General features: G+C 46.7%; 1 protein-coding gene across 3 annotated transcripts in view; it reads right to left on the bottom strand.

The window, feature by feature from the left end:
* The window catches only part of NSD3 (nuclear receptor binding SET domain protein 3), a 27113-nt gene extending 10430 nt beyond the window's left edge, over positions 1–16683 (bottom strand). For all 3 annotated transcript variants that reach the window (XM_029965011.1, XM_029965012.1, XM_029965013.1), the window contains exons 1-13: positions 15953–16683; positions 13606–13674; positions 12987–13146; positions 12426–12580; positions 11136–11642; positions 10227–10353; positions 6936–7036; positions 4536–4581; positions 3880–4010; positions 3282–3410; positions 2560–2686; positions 1962–2159; positions 1168–1338 (exon numbers count right to left, since the gene is read on the bottom strand). In XM_029965011.1, the coding sequence (XP_029820871.1) occupies positions 1168–1338; positions 1962–2159; positions 2560–2686; positions 3282–3410; positions 3880–4010; positions 4536–4581; positions 6936–7036; positions 10227–10353; positions 11136–11642; positions 12426–12580; positions 12987–13146; positions 13606–13674; positions 15953–16636 (2605 nt within the window). In that variant the 5' untranslated portion in view covers positions 16637–16683. The remainder of the gene's footprint in view (positions 1–1167; positions 1339–1961; positions 2160–2559; positions 2687–3281; positions 3411–3879; positions 4011–4535; positions 4582–6935; positions 7037–10226; positions 10354–11135; positions 11643–12425; positions 12581–12986; positions 13147–13605; positions 13675–15952) is intronic.

The following is a 16683-nucleotide window of genomic DNA, read 5'->3' as shown; positions in this document are numbered from 1 at the left end:
TAGCTGTTCAAGTTCTCATAAGGCTCAGGGAACACACAGGCCAGGGAATTCCATCTGCCAGGGCTCAGGAGGGGAACCTCTAAGGAGGGTCTTCCAGGATATTTGGATCTTGGGTCAGCTTCAGGCACCTGGATTGGCAGCCCACAGGTTAACAAAGGACTCAAAGGAATGGATTTAGCTCCCTGGTATCATGAGATGTGTTTGATACCACAGCTGAACGATGGTTTGAAAGTGGCAGAGAACAAAACACTGAGGATGAGACATCCCTAATCTGACATTCAAACCAGGAAGGTCCATAGAAAACTTATCTGATCCTGGAACCAGCCTGACTCCAGACAACCAAGAGAAAAACATAAAACCAAAGGGCTGAAAATATTATGGAACTGCTCTACCTCCCACAGAAACTGTTTTTACTGTTTCTCCTCTGGCTCTAGGAAAAAAAGCAACTTCTTTCCATGTAGCTTGGTAGAAGGTACATATTAGCATTATTTCAACACCTAAGGATATCAGTAATTTTGAATTTTGAGACCAAAGCAACTGATGCACCAACATTTTTTTAAGCTGTGCTCTGGCAGAACCCTGGTGACTGAAGAGCAAGTGGGGAAAAAAAGGAAAAAAGTAAAAGGACAAAAAAAAAAGAGAACTTTGGCATACAGGAAAGCCCAGCATGAAACCTGCTCATACAGTACTGCTAAAGGTTTTCTTTCAAAGTTCTCAAATGTGATGGCAGTTATAAATTAAAATGAATTTTTCTAGTTCATGAGTAAATCCTACCTTTTAGCCTTAAAATTTTAAACAGTTTTAAGTTTGTGAGTGGTGAAAGAATCCCCTTCTGCTTAATACAGTGATTAATAACCCAGCAGCCATTCTCAGTGTGCAATGGTTGGAATTGAGGAATTGGGATTCACTTTTCCCTACAGGCAAAACAAGTCAGCCCAAGTGCCTGTCACTGCTTCTGACTTTCAAATGTTATGGACAGCAAGTGGAATCTCATGAGAACTGTTGACCCAAACAAAATGAAATTAAATAAAATAAAAAATCCCAGGTAGCATTTAGCCCCAGTGACCCTAAGGGAGGAGTTCCTCGTGAAAAAACACTTAAATTTTTATCACTGAACTGCACAAGTGACAACAGAACCATAAAGCAGGGAAAAACCGAGCGTCTCACCTCTTGCACAAACGAAACAAAAGCCTACATTTACAGCTGATGAGGAGTGAGTCCTTTTGGAATGGTTACTACAGATGAGGATGTGGGATGACACAAACAAGCTCCCGGCGGCGATGCAGCCGTCTCCCGAGTGATAGGCCACGGGGCACCGCAAACACCTCGCCATGCGACCTGGGACAGAACACAGAGAGTCACCGGGGCACGGAGCCACTGCAGCCCGGGAGCTGCAGGCCCAGTCCCAGAGCCAGGGCCTCCAGTCCCACCCAGGACCAGGTCAGGACAGGGCAGAATTCCCCACAGGCAGAGGCAAGGCTGGGTCTATTCCAGTACTGGGGTAAAAAGAAACAGTTACATCGTTTGGTTGGTTTTTTTTTTAATTAGTTTCGCTATTAACTCTTAACTTTCACTTTAAAATTGTTAAGAAAAACTTTCATCATTCTAGAGTCCATTTGTTTTGTTTAAATACTTTCGCTCATTCCTAAAAGGATTTTTTCCTCGAAAAATAATTGTTCTGAAGGCCACTACAAACTGTCTCTAAAAACCAACATTCCTTGGCCTCGCACTACAAACCCTTGGCTTCCTTTAAACCCAGCAGCACCAGCTGACAAGAGCGTGGATCCAGGGACACTCCACAGCAGTCTTGGGCTGCCAGCTGCTTCCCACCCAGAGAGATCTCAGTGAACTCATTGAGGAGGAAACCTTTGTTCCTCGCTGTGTTAGAGCGTGGAATTGGATCGACTGTTATTATGGTGACACAGCTGAGCCTCCTCCCTGCTCGGAGCAGCTGCCCTCACCTTTGCTGGCTTTGTGCATGTCCTTGTCCATGGAGCAGGCAGTGCAGCAGTGCTGTGGGCACCGAAACCCCCGGGACTCGAACAGGGCCGTGGCAAACTTGCGGACACAGGACTCGTGGTAGAACTTCCCGCAGGTGCTGACGGAGCAGCGCTTCACATCCTTGCCAGGGAGCTTGCAGGAAAAGCACGTGTGTTCTCCTTGGAGAGGATGGAATAAGGGAGCACAACTATAATGGCCAACTCTTTGAGGTACTGTATTGTAAAAAAAATTCTGAAGCCAATGGAGTTACACTGGTGTGAGCAACACAGGCTCCTTCCCTCCCAACGGGCACACGGTGATCCACAGTAACCATGGAGTTGCTGCTCACACTAAAGTCTCCTATTCCAAGTAAAACCCTAAGCGGTTTATTACTTTTTTTCTTACGAGGTACTTGCTAAGCAGAAAATGAGAACCTGGCCTCAGAGGTTAAAAAAGTACTGGCACAACCCAAACTTACTCCCAAACCCTTGGAACACACCACCCTGCTCTGACCAGAACGCAGCTCCTGAGCAAAGATGGAAATCCCTCCCAGTTTTCCAGGCACTGGAACACACTCACCGTTCTTACACTCGGCGCAGATGAACTTCTCCTCGGGCACAGCCTTCAGGCCGAGGCACTCCAGGTGGAACACGCTGCAGCACTCGCCCTCGCAGGCCAGCAGCGACTCGCCGTAGCTCTCGCAGATCTGGAACGGGCAGAGAGCTCAGAACGGGGTACCTGACACCCTGAAGTGCCAATGGCTGCCAGGTGTTAACAACAGGAACGGGCTGGAAAGCGCTCCAGAGCTACGAGAAGTCTCTGGGCTGAGGACGATCCCAGCACTCCCTGCACCTTGCCCTGGGAACAGGCACTACAGCATCCACCCACACTCCTTCATTTTTTCAGGGAACAAGCTGCTCTTGCTCTTTACTACTGACAAGGAAACTGGCCAGAAGATTCCAGGATTTTCTCTTGGAAAATCCTCGCTCTGCCCTATCCTGAATGACCACGTAAAATCTTCAAATGGAGCAGAAAATGGTATCTATTTTTTCTACAGATGCTGCAGGTCTGGATTAGACACCACTTTCCAGCTTCTGAGCTTCCTGGCATGCAGGACGGCTTAGGAATAATTTCATGATCACTTCATATGAATAATTTCCAGAGCATAAATCCTAAAATCCTGGATATTTTATCTGAGAGACATGGTTAGAAGACGCAGTTAAAACAAAGCAGCGTAATACGAAAACAGAAAAGGGGGAACACATATTTACTATCCATCACTTCCCAGTACCACCAGTTACCTGACAAACAGTGTCTTTTTTACTTGTGCCAGTCCCTCTCCTGGATAAGCTGGAGTCCACTGACTGCACATCCGAGGCATCGGCGTCGGCAGTGGCTGACGGGCTGTCCGAGCGCTTCCCAAAACTGCCCTACAAAGAGGGAAAGCCCACGGCACTCAAACCAGACACTTCCAAAGGACAACCACACTGGGAAAAATATCTCTGTCACTGTGCCTAAGAGGACCATCTGATACGTCAAGAGACACAGAGGTCCTGGAAAAGTGCTGAACTTCTCCGGGGTGATACAAGTGCTGCCTTCTTGATACATCTCACCCGTACAAGCAAAACACCCCGAAGAGCTCTCTTACTTTTCCAGACCCCCCTAGGATTTATACCAGACACAGCAGAGTCTCACAATTCCCAAAGAATCTCAAACCATGAACTAAACCAATGCTTTGCCAGGCAAAGGAGTAGGAAACAGACCTGGCTTTATGCTTTCAGACAATAAAAGACACAAAATCTGTAGAGACGTATTCACATATTCAGGGTTAATTAACTGAAGAGCCTGTTATACACTGACAGCTTAATCAGGACCCTGTGAGAACAAACACATCTTTACCTGTAAATCATTGAGTCCCCTGGAATCAGAGTCAGACGTGTCCCTGTAGGCAGAGCTGGTCAGCTCCATGTCTGTGGAGGCACGACTCCTCTTCTTCAAGGGCTTACAGGAGTCTGAAATCTCGCTGGCACCTTAACACAACACGCTGAAATTAGTTTTAATATATGTTCTCAACTTTTTGCTTAAAAATAACAAAGGAATAAGAAAGATGAGAGCCTGGAATGCATTATTTGCCTTAATTTTCAGTTTGCAATTTTGTTACTAATTTAATTCTCCCTGAAAAGTTCATTAACTGAGAACCACCTTAGGCAGAGTTTTTGACAAACTTCTGAACATGCTGACACAGTGGAGGAAGCTGCTAAATTGTCTCTAAAAGAGCATAAATCCTCAGGTGATTTCCTCTTCATCATCCATCTTCAACTTTGGCTAAGCAAAGACTTCTAAGAAATGTCCAGAAGGATTTGGGTGCTTACAGCACATGAACAGACACCATCCCTCCCCCAGCAATGCACAAGCACCAGCAACAGAACCCCAAACACCCCCTCACCAGAGAAGCCGAGCTCAGCACCCCAATGCTCAGCCCTACAGAGCACCAACAGTGCAGCTGACACAGAACAAAGCCTCTGCCCAAGGGTGATGAGTTGCCTGCAACTCACCTTTCTGCAATCCCGTCTTCACTGCTGCCAGTGGGACCGTTTCAACCTGTTTGAATAGGAAAATCCACAGTTAAAACTGGAGGAACGTTTCTCCCTAGGAGCAAAAAGCAAACAGGTCAGTTCAAGGGGTTAGAATTCGGGGGGTGGGAGCTGCCATCCCCTCCTCAGCCCGAGCCTCCGCGTCCCGCTGGATTCCCTCCTGCCTAGGCCGGTGCCCGGAGCCCCGGCAGCCACAGGTCCCTGGCCAGGTCCTTTCGCTCTCTCCCTTTGGGCACGAGGGTGACAGGAACGCTGTATCCGTGGCCAGCAGGCAGGAGCGGGGCCTTGGGGCAGCCAAGCCTGGTGCTCTGTTCCCCCCGGCTGTGAGCACACGGCCCCCTGCACGGCTGGCACCGGGACAGTGCAGGGCCGCTCCCACCAGCTCTCCCTGGAGCTCCTGCAGCCCTTCCTCCCTGTCTAGAGCGCTGCACGGGCCCGGCCGGGTGCAGGGCTCTACACAGCTGGAACTCGAGGGCACAAACACTTCGACACACAACTGGACAGGTTTACAATCTCGCAAAAGCACTTCCAGCCCTCGACCCTACGGAGAAGGTTAGGAACTGTTCTGCCAACATACATGGAAGACGTGGGAATTTGGTGACTGGATAACAATTATAGAAGAAAGCTGTTGCCTAAGTCCTGTTTTTAAGGTTAAGAATTACAAGTTATTTCTTTGCAATGCGGTTACATATGCATGGAGAAACACATTTAGTAAATATTTAAGGATTATTCTATAATTTTTTTAAAAAATATTTTATTTTGTTGTACAATAGGTAAAAACATACAATAGAAGGATTTGTATAGGATACATTTTGTAATACAAATATAAAATCTAAACAATCACTTTTATTTCTCCACTAGTCACTGTAACAGTAGCATCAACATTTTGTTTTTCCCATTAATTGTACTCGTTCCAGTTATAATTTTATACCAAGTTGTTGCAGACTAATTGGGGAATCAGTTGCAAGAAAACTTGAGTTTGGGTAACAAATATTGTTGCATAATTGTAAGAAGTTAGTAAAATTATTTTCTCTTAAATATAACTTAATACATTCAAAGTTTTGCGCATTACAGTGCCCCTGGGTTTCACTTTAGTCAGATACTTCTCCTGAGAAAAGCACTTTAATTAATGTCCACAGACTGAGTTAGCCAGGTCAGAGAAGCACACGAAGCTACCTGGGATCCATGAAGTTCATCTTGTTGGTTCTTATACCTTTGTTAAATTAAGAAACATTTACAAACATAAAATAACTCCTTTGAAAGGGGGAGGCTGCAACCCCTCGTGCCAAGAAGCTCCAGGGACTACGTCAGGTGTCTCACACCCAACGTTTAAGTTGCTTTAAAGTTTCAGCAAGAAACTGTCTCGAGCTGGAGCACTCACTCCTTTGCTGCACACCAGTGCAGGAATGCTGAGGCATCAAAGGGAAAACAGCGGGGGGAAAAAAAAGCAGTTGGGTTCACTTTCAGTCTCTGAAGTGAAGGAAGTGCAAAACAAAGCGCAAGGGGCCAAGAATAAATTAAAGAGATAAAAACATTTTTCCCCTTCCCATATAAATCTTCATCCTGACTGTCCCTCTTTAAAAATTCTCACTGGGAGAAGCTAAACTATGAAACATTCATATAAAATTCTCAGCTTTCAGGCAGAGAGCCCCTTGAAGAGGGAAAATCGACCATGTAAGGAGAAGAACCAACAACTTTGACAAACTTGTTAAAAAGTGTATTCAGGTTTTAATATTTCTGTCCATCCACTGCACTCTCCTACTCACTTCCATGCAGAATTTTTTATCATTTTCTTTTTTAAAGCAACAACATTTGTCTGTCTGATATCCAGATTAAAGGAATGCCCTGTACACGTTAGAGCTATTTCAGGAAGAAAAGGTGTATCCAGATCTGTTTTGCTGATGTCTGCCAACATGAAAGTCTGACTATTCATCTATAAAATCATTCTTAAAGTCCATTTTCAGAAGTGGTCAGATTAGTCACTCTAACTTCATTTGAAAAACAAAACCTCAACACAAACCAGCAGCTAAATCAAGAGCCAAAGGAAGGAACCTGGTGGAAATTCCATCCAAGAGAAATCACTGAAACAAACCCATTTTGCTCAGAACAGAAATCTCAAAGGAAACATGGCAGGTTCGTTAGGAGTCATCCATCATTGCGTTCCCACTTCCATAGCCTGACTGATACTGAGAGGATGCCAGTAGCAGAGTCACAGCAATGGCATTGACAGGGGGATTTCATGGAGGATAGTCCAAACCGAAACCCGATGGGGAAAAATGGAGAAAAATAAAAAGGCACCAATATAAGCCACAACATTTATGAATACAATATATTTTAACTCTCTACATGGAGGAAGCCAACCTGCTCCTTTTTGATCTTCTTCTTTGGCACAACTTCGGTGGATTTCTCAGACTCTGAGCGGGTTCGAATCGATCTTCTCTGTTGCTTCTTTTCTACAGAACCTGAAGAAGGTAAAAAAGGTTTCCATTACATGATTCCTTGTATTTCTGAGGTACAGCAAGTGTGCAACACCAAATCAACAGGTAAAGGAATGAAACCAAGACTTTGTCCTCTTTTGAATGTTTTATTTTTAAATTCAGTTCCAAGCTGTTGGCCAGCTGGTGCTGTGGCTGCAGACACACATTCTGATTCCAGAGACAGATCAGCTTCAGAAAACAGACACCAGTAACAGAGCGGGACAAAAAGCTGGAATCCAGCTTAGGGCAAACAGATTTCCACAACACACCTCTCAGGCCCAGTCTTCACTTGGTTAATTTTGAACCAAGCAGTCCATCTTTGGCGTTTTGGGAAGGTAGCCACAACCAACTCCTTCAGTGAAAACAAACTAGAAATTTCAGAAGCAAAGCACAGCTTCAAGTTTTTCCCCAAAATGCCAGTTCTGTGCCCCCTCTGTGGGGCAACAGCCTCTGTCACACAGGAACTACAGCCAGCCCCCCACTGCAACACCTGCAGCCACACCAGACCTCAACGTTCACCTGAAGGCTCTGAGGCAAAGAAAAGCTCAGTACAAACAGAAGCAGTGACCACGACATGTTATTGTCGTTAACGAACGTGAAAAATGAGTTTTTTAACACGTTACCAGAGAGAACAAACTCAGATTAATGAAGATTGCTGTGGTATGGAAGCAGGAGCTGCTGGGTTTTTGGCAGCTAACTCTTTGTGCTCCAGCACCTTCAGAAAGGACACATCAAGAACCACACACACAACACTCAACACCACGGGCAGCTGTTGGAACAAGCACACACCTGGAGCTGAGAGAAAACTGGCACCTGAGGATTGCCAGTGAGCTGTTGGGAAGCATTATTCTTGGGTTTATGTTTGGGGGGGAGGTTCTCCTAAAGAAGACACAGCTGTGAAATACTCCGTATTCTTCCAAGCAAAACTGGAAACTCTTGGGAGCAGGAATCAGCTGCGCCAGAGCTGTAAGGAGCTGTAAACCTGCCTGGTCTTGTCAGGAGATAAAGTATCTAGAGAGCTAGGCAGGCTTGAACCAGACTAAAAGAAAGCCTTGCAAAGGACTCCAGAGAAAAGAATGAAAATTGCTCTTGATGCATGGGTTGAGCATTTTTCTCACAGCTGCATGGCTCCGGAGCAGGGCAGTAACTAAACTATCCAGCTGGAAAAGTTATTGTGTTACAATAATTGTATTTCTGAGGGGATAAATTGTTTTTCTTCAAAGGAAAAAACTTTTAAAGCATACTAACTAATTAATAATAGCAATTAGCTATTAATAATTTAGAAATTAATGACTCAGGTCAACACCCTTCCTGTTTGCCCACATGTAACTTCTGGTTCCAATGAGCCCTATCCCTTCAGGGACTCCCACAGCTGCAGTGGGTCTCCACACCAGAGCTGGGAAACATCTTCTGGCACCTCAGTGTGTGGTCAAAATCCCCTGAAGCAGCTTCAGGTAAACTCGAGCAGGTGCAACCAAACAGTTCATGTAATCAAGAAGGGATTTTCTGCCTTTGCCACCTCACTGCAGCAAAGGAATTAAGATCAAGCCCTGGACCCGAGAACTCCAGAACCAGCACATCTGATGTTGGCTGACAGCAACACTGATCAGTGCAATGGGCACTTCCTCCTCTTCCCGCTCTCCAAGGATCCAGTCATCAGTTCCACAATGCTCCTGTTTTGATCCAGAGTTTCAGGACAGATGTTGGACCAGCCCTCTGCCTTGCTACAGATAAATCTAGTTCGGTGTCTGTGCAGGCCAGAGGCACTGGGGGTGCTCAGGGCTGCTCTCCCAGCAGCAGATTTCAAGCAACAGAACTATTTTCCCAGCACTGTGGAATTCTGTGCATCTAACTGAAGGCTATCAATAAGGACTCCCAGAGTCAGTCTGGGAAATACTTTACCACAACGGGATTCTGAAGTTCCAGTGAGCTCACATTTGAAAAAAGGACTTGGCAGTCATGTTCCACGAGAGGGGACCAATAACTGGACTTTGGAAATGGCTTTGAGAGTGACTGTTTGGAGTGTGCACTGCAGGAAAGCTCAGGCACTTACAGGGTGTTAGCAGGTGGAGTGTCAGGTATCCAAAAATCCTAAGAAAATGAAAAAGGAGAGGCTCAGAATTCTCACCCCCTGTGTCTGAGGAGCCTTTGGGAAGGTGAAGCTTTTAGATGCCAAGAGAGAGAAGCAGAACAGTGATGGCCTCTCCTGCTGCAAGGCAATTCAAGCAGCCAGAGCAACTACAGCTGGAAAGAACCACCACTGTCAACGACAGCAGGGGAAACTCCAGTCACCCAGGAAATCTGGAGTACTCAGCCCCAAACAGTCCACAAACCAGTGCCTGTCAAAGAGCCCTGCCTAAAAACTACACACAGACAGGACCTGCAGGGTGTTTGCAGAGGACTCATGGACACAAACCACTGAGGTTTCTGACTCCAGATCTCATTTATTTCATGTTTGGAAAGGGAGGAATAACCAAACAGACGGATAGTTAAAGCAGAAGTGACACCTGGCAACATTATGAGATTCAAATAGCTCATTCCAGGCTTTCCTTTTTCAGGCCCAAGTTCCATTACTTGCTTCAGTGGTTCTTCTCCCTCGGAGCTGATACTTCAAAACTCAGTGCTTTACGATGGGGCCCCTGAGATGCCTTCAGAGGACAAGCACTGCCTCATTTGGCTGATGGAGTTAGTTGAAGCAGTTTTAAAAAAATCCCTGTCCTTGAACAGGCCACGCAGGAACTCAACAACAAAGCCTAGGGAGCCCCATCCTGAATCAGCCATTCCCTACTGAACTGTGCCACTTCCCCAGTCTCTTCCTTTGATCCCAGCTCTTGTACTTTACATTTGGTGCCACGAGCCATGGCAGTACCCTGCTAACACACATCCACTGTGTTGTCTTCTAAACCAGCTTGCCATCAGCTCTGCACAGGACATCCATCCTCGAGTGTGTTGACTCAGACTGTAAGTTGCAGACACAAAGTTCAGAGGCCAAACCACCAATCCCACCCCACAGCCGTGCTGTGTGTGCTGGGCTCACCGCCTGTGCCATTAGCCATGCCTGTTACAACTACTGTGTAAACAGAAAGACATTAATAATCATTTTTAAGTGAGGAGAAAATGCTGAATTTCAAGGCTGAGGGCTCAGGTTCAGACCAGCACTCCGCAGTTTCCCTACCTGCTGACCCAGAAGTTGTCTCAGGAGAGGATGCATTTTGCACTGCTGCTTTTTCACTCCTCTGAGCCGATGAAGAATTAAGTTTCTCTTGTCCTTTGACGCTTATTTCTGTTTTGTTACCAACTCCCTTGAAAAGAAAAAAAAGGAAAAGGTTATCTTCCCCTGTGTGTTGCTACCAGGTAATAGATCTGCCCTTGAATCTCAGAACAGAAACAATCAATGCTCTCCAACCCAACACATACACAGGATAAATCTACTACGGAGTCACCTCCCTGCAGAACTTTCCACCCCTCTCGATCTCCCCTTACACACAAGGAAAAAAAAATTCCAGTGACTTTTCTAAACATTACCTTCTCTATAGGGCTTAGGATGAAATAAACACTCTCCAGGTAGAGAGGCAGAAGAAGGAGGCAGAGAAATAGTCCTAAGCCTTTTCCTTACACTGACTGTGGGAAGCTGCTGTGCACCTGAAGGAAGCTCAGAGGCAGAACTCAATTTAAAAGTCTGTTACACAGAATGTAGTTATCACTTTTTAGTACATTATTAACAGTTTTGTCATCTTATCTGTTTCCCACAAAACCATTGATTTTAAGACTTCCAGAGAATTTCTGGATTATTTCAACTAGGAAGCTGGAGTGAAACAGCTTTAATAATTTCTGGGTGTTGCAAACAAAACTGTGACCATCTGTAAGGAGCTGCTCTGCCACCAGCAAAGCAGTTACTGCCAGAGGTGCACTGAAAGCAGGGTTCAGTGCACTGAAAGGTTCAGCTGTCACAGCTGTTAGATTTAATCTCTCCACTGAAAGGAACATGGATGGTGAAAGCTTGGTGGACACAGTTCCAGCTCCCCAGTAAGGCAGGCTCGGGATAATTCAGGAACGAAAGAGGGTCACCACACCAACCACGTACCTTGGTGGAATAAACAAACTGATCGATGAGTTTTCCATCCCCAGCAGCATTCTGAAGGGCAAAAACCTGTTCAATTTTAACAACCGGAGACATGTTACATTTCTGCAGGTCCAGGTTGTGCATGGTTATTGAAGCTGGGAGGGATTTCCTGGCAGCAGCTGTTTTCCAAGCGATTTTCACGGGAGGTGCCTCCTCCTCCTCCACACTGGACTGCCTCCTCTGGCCCTGTCTCCGTGCCTCGGCGCTGGAAGGGGACGATCCTGCCACCACGTTGGCGTGTTCCGGCTGCGTGTTCAGCGCCGGCTTCGGCCGCCGGTTCTTCTTGGCCTCCGCTTTGGAGGCAGCAGTCTTTTTGGCCTTGGCCAAAGCCTCCTCTGGCTCTTGGTCTATGTAAATGAAGGTGTACTGTTCTATCCTCTCCTCCCGGGTCATCTTCAGTGCCTTCTCAGCATGGGCAATGCCAATGTCCCACTGAGCTCGCTCCCTCTGCGGCCTGGGCTTGCGGATCTTAAGGGACAAGGACAAACGGTTGATTACACTGAAGACTTTTGCCACTACAGCACTTCAAATGCAATCCTGAGGGTCTTTACAACTGCCAGGCAGCAGATTGAAGTTAGCTCTCCATTCATGGGGTATTTTTTGACAGATGGACACTGAATTCCCTGCTCAGAGTACAAGCAGACACTCAAGCTGGATCATAAGACCATCACAATTAAGTGTCTGCCCTGAGTTACGACTTCACTAAAGCCAGGTATGGGCAGTATTCAATCTATAATTCCATTATGAGACAGAATTCATCCTAACTTAGCCACTTTTTCAATCCTCCTTATTTTTCCATAAACACTCTTTTCTTTCCACATCAATATTTTGATCAGCATAAATACTGACTGAAGCAGTTCATCTACACAGTAAGTAATTCCTATAGCTAACACTTCCTTTCCAATACAACAATGGGAAAGGAACATATCTGCTGGTATTAGGGGTTGGAATAATGTCCTTAAAATGTATTTTCCAAAGAACAGGCTAATAATGAACACATAAGGCCCTGTTTCTATTTAAAATGCTAATATGGATGTAAGATTATCTCCAATGCTCCACGAGGAGCCAACAAAGCAGGTTCAGCTCTCAGCCTTTTCACATGAAAGTCATAAGAGTATGGAAACATTTCCATGATCTTTGTGAGAAACACTCCTGGCAGTGATAGTCAGCCAGCCCTTCCCAGGGCAAAGCACTGCAGAGTTCCAGAGCTGCAGATGACACAGGACTCCCCACAGCCAGTGCCCCCCATACCTTCTGCTTCTCGGAGTGGTTGCTGGCTTGCTTGGCAGCCTCAGCCAGTAGCTGCTCGTACTGTTTGTGCCCCTGGTACTCCCGGACGCGCTTCTCGTGCACCCAGGCCCGCTCCGGCTGGTTGCTGAAGAACTGGACGTGGTATTCCCGGGCACCTGAAAGGGAAAACACCCGTCAGCACTTGTGTCAACACTGCTCTGCTTGTTCAGCTTGAGCTTTTCTCCCCCCCGCAGCTCCACTCCTGCTGGTCGAAGTACCTGGCTGAAGTGCAGAAATCCAACGGGGTTGGATCCAGAACAGTTTAAGGTGGAAGATCAGCAAACCCTGCCCTCACTGAACACTCTCTCACTGACTTGAGAAAAGCAGAAGCACCCGTGCACAAGCCCAGTGTGCAGAGGCTCCTCTGCAGAGGTGATTTACCAGATGCTAGTTCTGGGCACGTCAGGACTGACCTGTTCAGCATGCACAGAACTAACCCCGCAAGGGCAGTGCAAAGATACTTTTAACACAGGAGCAGCTACAGACACAGGACACACTACAGCAGAGACCTTCCTCCCTTACCTCTTGTATTAATTTTGGTATGCACGTCAAGCTGGGGATCACGGGACACCATGCAAGGCCACCACGGGTACGTCCCCACCTTGGACCAAACCAGATCGCCAACCTGGAACTTGACGTCATGGGGGGCTTGTGTTGGAAGGGACGGCAAGAGCTGCTGGACCTGCAAGGGAAACACCAGATTAATCCACAGGAGGGGACTCAGAGCACTCAGAGATGCACACAGCACCTACTGGGACCTGGTGTTGCTCTCTCAGGTATCTCTGGGGTTCCATAATCCAACACAAGAGAAACATTTCTTAGACTCATGACAGAAAGGAGCTGCACACAGCTGGGATTTACACAACACAGGCACTGACAAAGCAAGACACAAAAGAGCAGCCCCCACCACTACTCCAAAAACATCTCTGCTTCCTAAATTGGTTAAGAATGTTGCTTTTGAGATAAAATGAAGCAATAAATCCAGTACAACGAGAGATGCATTAATGCACCAACGATTAGTAAAAGTTCCAAAGAAATGGCAACTGATTTATCACACAATTTAAGGGATCAGTGGAATAAATAGTCAAAAAATAGTAACATTCTGTAAGTTCCAAAAGTGTTAATTGGTGCATGTACTAACCGGGGCTTCCTCCAGCACGGCTTCTTCTCTTGGTCTCTCTGAGGGCGTGCTAAGCCTCTCATTTGGTCTCTAGGAAATGGGTAACAACGAAGAGAAAAAAGGAAAACAAACACAAACAAGGTAAGGGGACAGTAAAACAACACAAGATAATAGTGAAACCAGGCAGAAAAAAATTAATCACTGAGAGAAAGGCAACCATGAACCCAGAAAACATGACCATGGCGATTCCTTGTGCCCAATTCAAAACACAGGAACATCACAATCAAAAAATACCTGTTTTCCCCTACACTATTTACATTACAATCACACCTGCATACAACAATGCTCTCCTGTAACAGGTGACAGAAGAACATACACTCAGGGACAGCAAATCCAAATAACTCTCCACCTAAAATAATACACAGCTTCAAAAAACCCCTGAGAACTACATGTGAGGATATCCACAGTAACGTGGCGAGTCCCACATAAAACACCATTTACCCTAAAGATGACAAAGTTACATGAAGATGAAGTCATGCAGTGGAAAGCAAACTGGTGGGAGGACAGACCTGAGACTGCCCCAGCCAACTCATACCGAAAACCACCAGCAGAAAACCCTGTTCCTGTCACAGCACTCTGCGTCTGGGACAGGGGTGGGTACCACGAAACATTTATTGCAACACCACCTTTGGAAAGGGAAATGGAAGCCACGAGAAGGACAAAAGCAAGACCAAATGACACAAATGACTAGGAACTTGGAATCTGAGGGAAAAGGTTTTAGTTCAATCTGAGAAAGACAGCAGGCTGGAAAAGACAGAAGATTCCGTTCTTGTGATGAGCAGGTAACAGCAGCCAAACAGAGGGACAGGCACAGCTGAAGCTTCAGGAGAGAACAGGATTTCCTGGTAATAAGGGGGACAGTCTGATGTGGGGTGACAGAGTCTGGAGGGGAGGCCAGAAAGCAAGTACAGCCCAAGCATGAGGGAGATGCCACTTGGGAAGTTCCTCCTGGCAGCAGCTGCCAGTGGGACACAGCAGCTCTTCCAGTCACCTCACAGGGGCTCCAACAGCACCTCCAAGAGCAAAAAACTCCTGTCCCAGTGCAGCCACGGATGGCTCAGATTTTAAGTGGACAGTCCATTCCAAGTTTGAATGATAATGTTTACTAAGACCTTACTGAGCTTCGTTAGTCAACTATGATACTCAAACGTAGTAGATGCTCAAAATCTCGACACATCATCAACCTGGTGTCTGGGAGAGTCCAATTCCCAGGAGCAAGGTGGAACAGTTATAAACTTGTAAATACTCCTGGTGAGGGTGTGGATGTGAAACCAGCCCATCTTCCATTGAAAACACTGCCACCACTATCACTCCATCAAGCATAGGACTCGCTCCACCAGATCAGAGCCCTGATCCCTGCAGGACAGGATCTCCTCCCAAACCTCCCGAAAGCAACAAGCACCAAAGGCTTTTTACAAGAAACTCAGCTATGTTCTGTAAGAGCACAGCCCAGCCTGTGCTGGGCAATTTCTGTCCTGGCTGGATACAACAACTTCCCCATTCCAGGCACTCTCCAGCCTCTCTGCCACCCGCTCCTTCAAACTGGGAGAGGCAGAAACCAGCACCACAGAGCGGGCAGGAACAAGCAAGAGAAAGGGAAACAGAAGTACCGAAGTAGCTTATGAAACAGAAAGAAAAAGAAGGAGAGACCAGGGAGGTAAACTCGTGTCTTTGCTTCCTGGAATCTCAGTTAACACCACCTGATGTACATCCCCTGGATGTGGACAACATGGTATAAAACCTGACAGAAACAGGAACAGAGAGCAATACTGAATCTTCCCAAAGTGTGCTGAGTCAGCTGGTACTTCTCATTCCCCTGCTGTTTTAGAATACTCATTTTTACTAGGTCTGCCTATGCTACACAGCTCTTGGTCTTGTACACCACAATATTTAGAATATCTTTCAAAGATTAATTAAATGTCACAGTGCTGAATATCCCCCAGTAACCTGACTTTCCACTGAATAATCCAGCACTATTTTGAAAGGCAATTTTAGGAACACGTGTGCTTTTCCCAAAGCTCCATCTTCAACACTGGCCAGAGCACAGCAAGCTCTAACCATGCTAAATCATTGAATAATATTTAGAAAATAATATATAGCCTTTTCTAACGTTTATTTTTCATATGCAGTCTTTTAACCAACATTGTGCTGTCCTACAAACACAGCTCCTGGCAGCCTCCTCCCGAGGATCTGAGGAGTAAGGAAAGCTCAGGACTCAGTGTGTGCCCAGCCAGAACCAGGACAAACCCTGCCGGGCTCCAGCAGCACTACCAGGGGTACAGATGGCTGAAATTAGCATTCCACTTACATTTTGCTCCTCTGGTTCTAATTTTGGAATTTTGTGCGACTTGCGCTCTTCCGACCGGGAAGAGTCGTGCTTGCTACTTTTTTTCCTTTTCTCTTTCCTCCCCTCGTGTTTCGCCTTAGCGTACTCCCTCGCCTGCACTTCGTTCAACAGGTCCCCGCACAGGGAGGACTCAAACAATTCCCTGCCGTTCTGGATAGTTTTGGTTATTTTGAGTTTGATCTCTGGTGAGCCAGTCTTCTTTGGGATCCCCACTTGTGGAGCCGAGGGGGGGGCTGGAGGCGGCAGCTGGGGAGGGGAAGGTTTCTCCAGAGCCTCGTGCGGCCTCGCGTTGGAGTTCTCCATTTGGTAATACTCCGGGGGGCTGAAGTTCCTGACCGCCCCAAAGCCGTTGGCCGAGCCGTTGGGATACTGAGCGTACGTCTGGTATTTGGCCTGGGGCTCGTACATGCCGATGGCCGGGGGGTACCCGTTGGTGATGGGGGGCAGCTCCTCGGCCGTGGGCGTGGGGTACTGGAAGCTTTGCTGCAGCGCCGGCTCGTACGGCGTCCGGCCCCCATCCTCAGCAATGTCACTGCTGCCATCAAAGGCCTCCTCTTGGCGGATGTTGGCGGAGTCAATGAGTTGAGGTGGTTGCTGAATTGTGTTTCCCATGATCCCTTGCATGAAAGAGAAAGAGAAATCCATTGTTCTGCTCCAGCATCCTTAGCTTTCCCTTTTTCTCATAGGGCCTA

This window comes from Manacus vitellinus, unplaced genomic scaffold (genome assembly GCF_001715985.3).
Source record: "Manacus vitellinus isolate BGI_N305 unplaced genomic scaffold, ASM171598v3 scaffold_87_pilon, whole genome shotgun sequence".
Lineage (NCBI taxonomy): Eukaryota > Metazoa > Chordata > Aves > Passeriformes > Pipridae > Manacus > Manacus vitellinus.
Note: the sequence above shows the minus strand (reverse complement) of the source record. Positions and strands in the feature narration are given on the sequence as shown.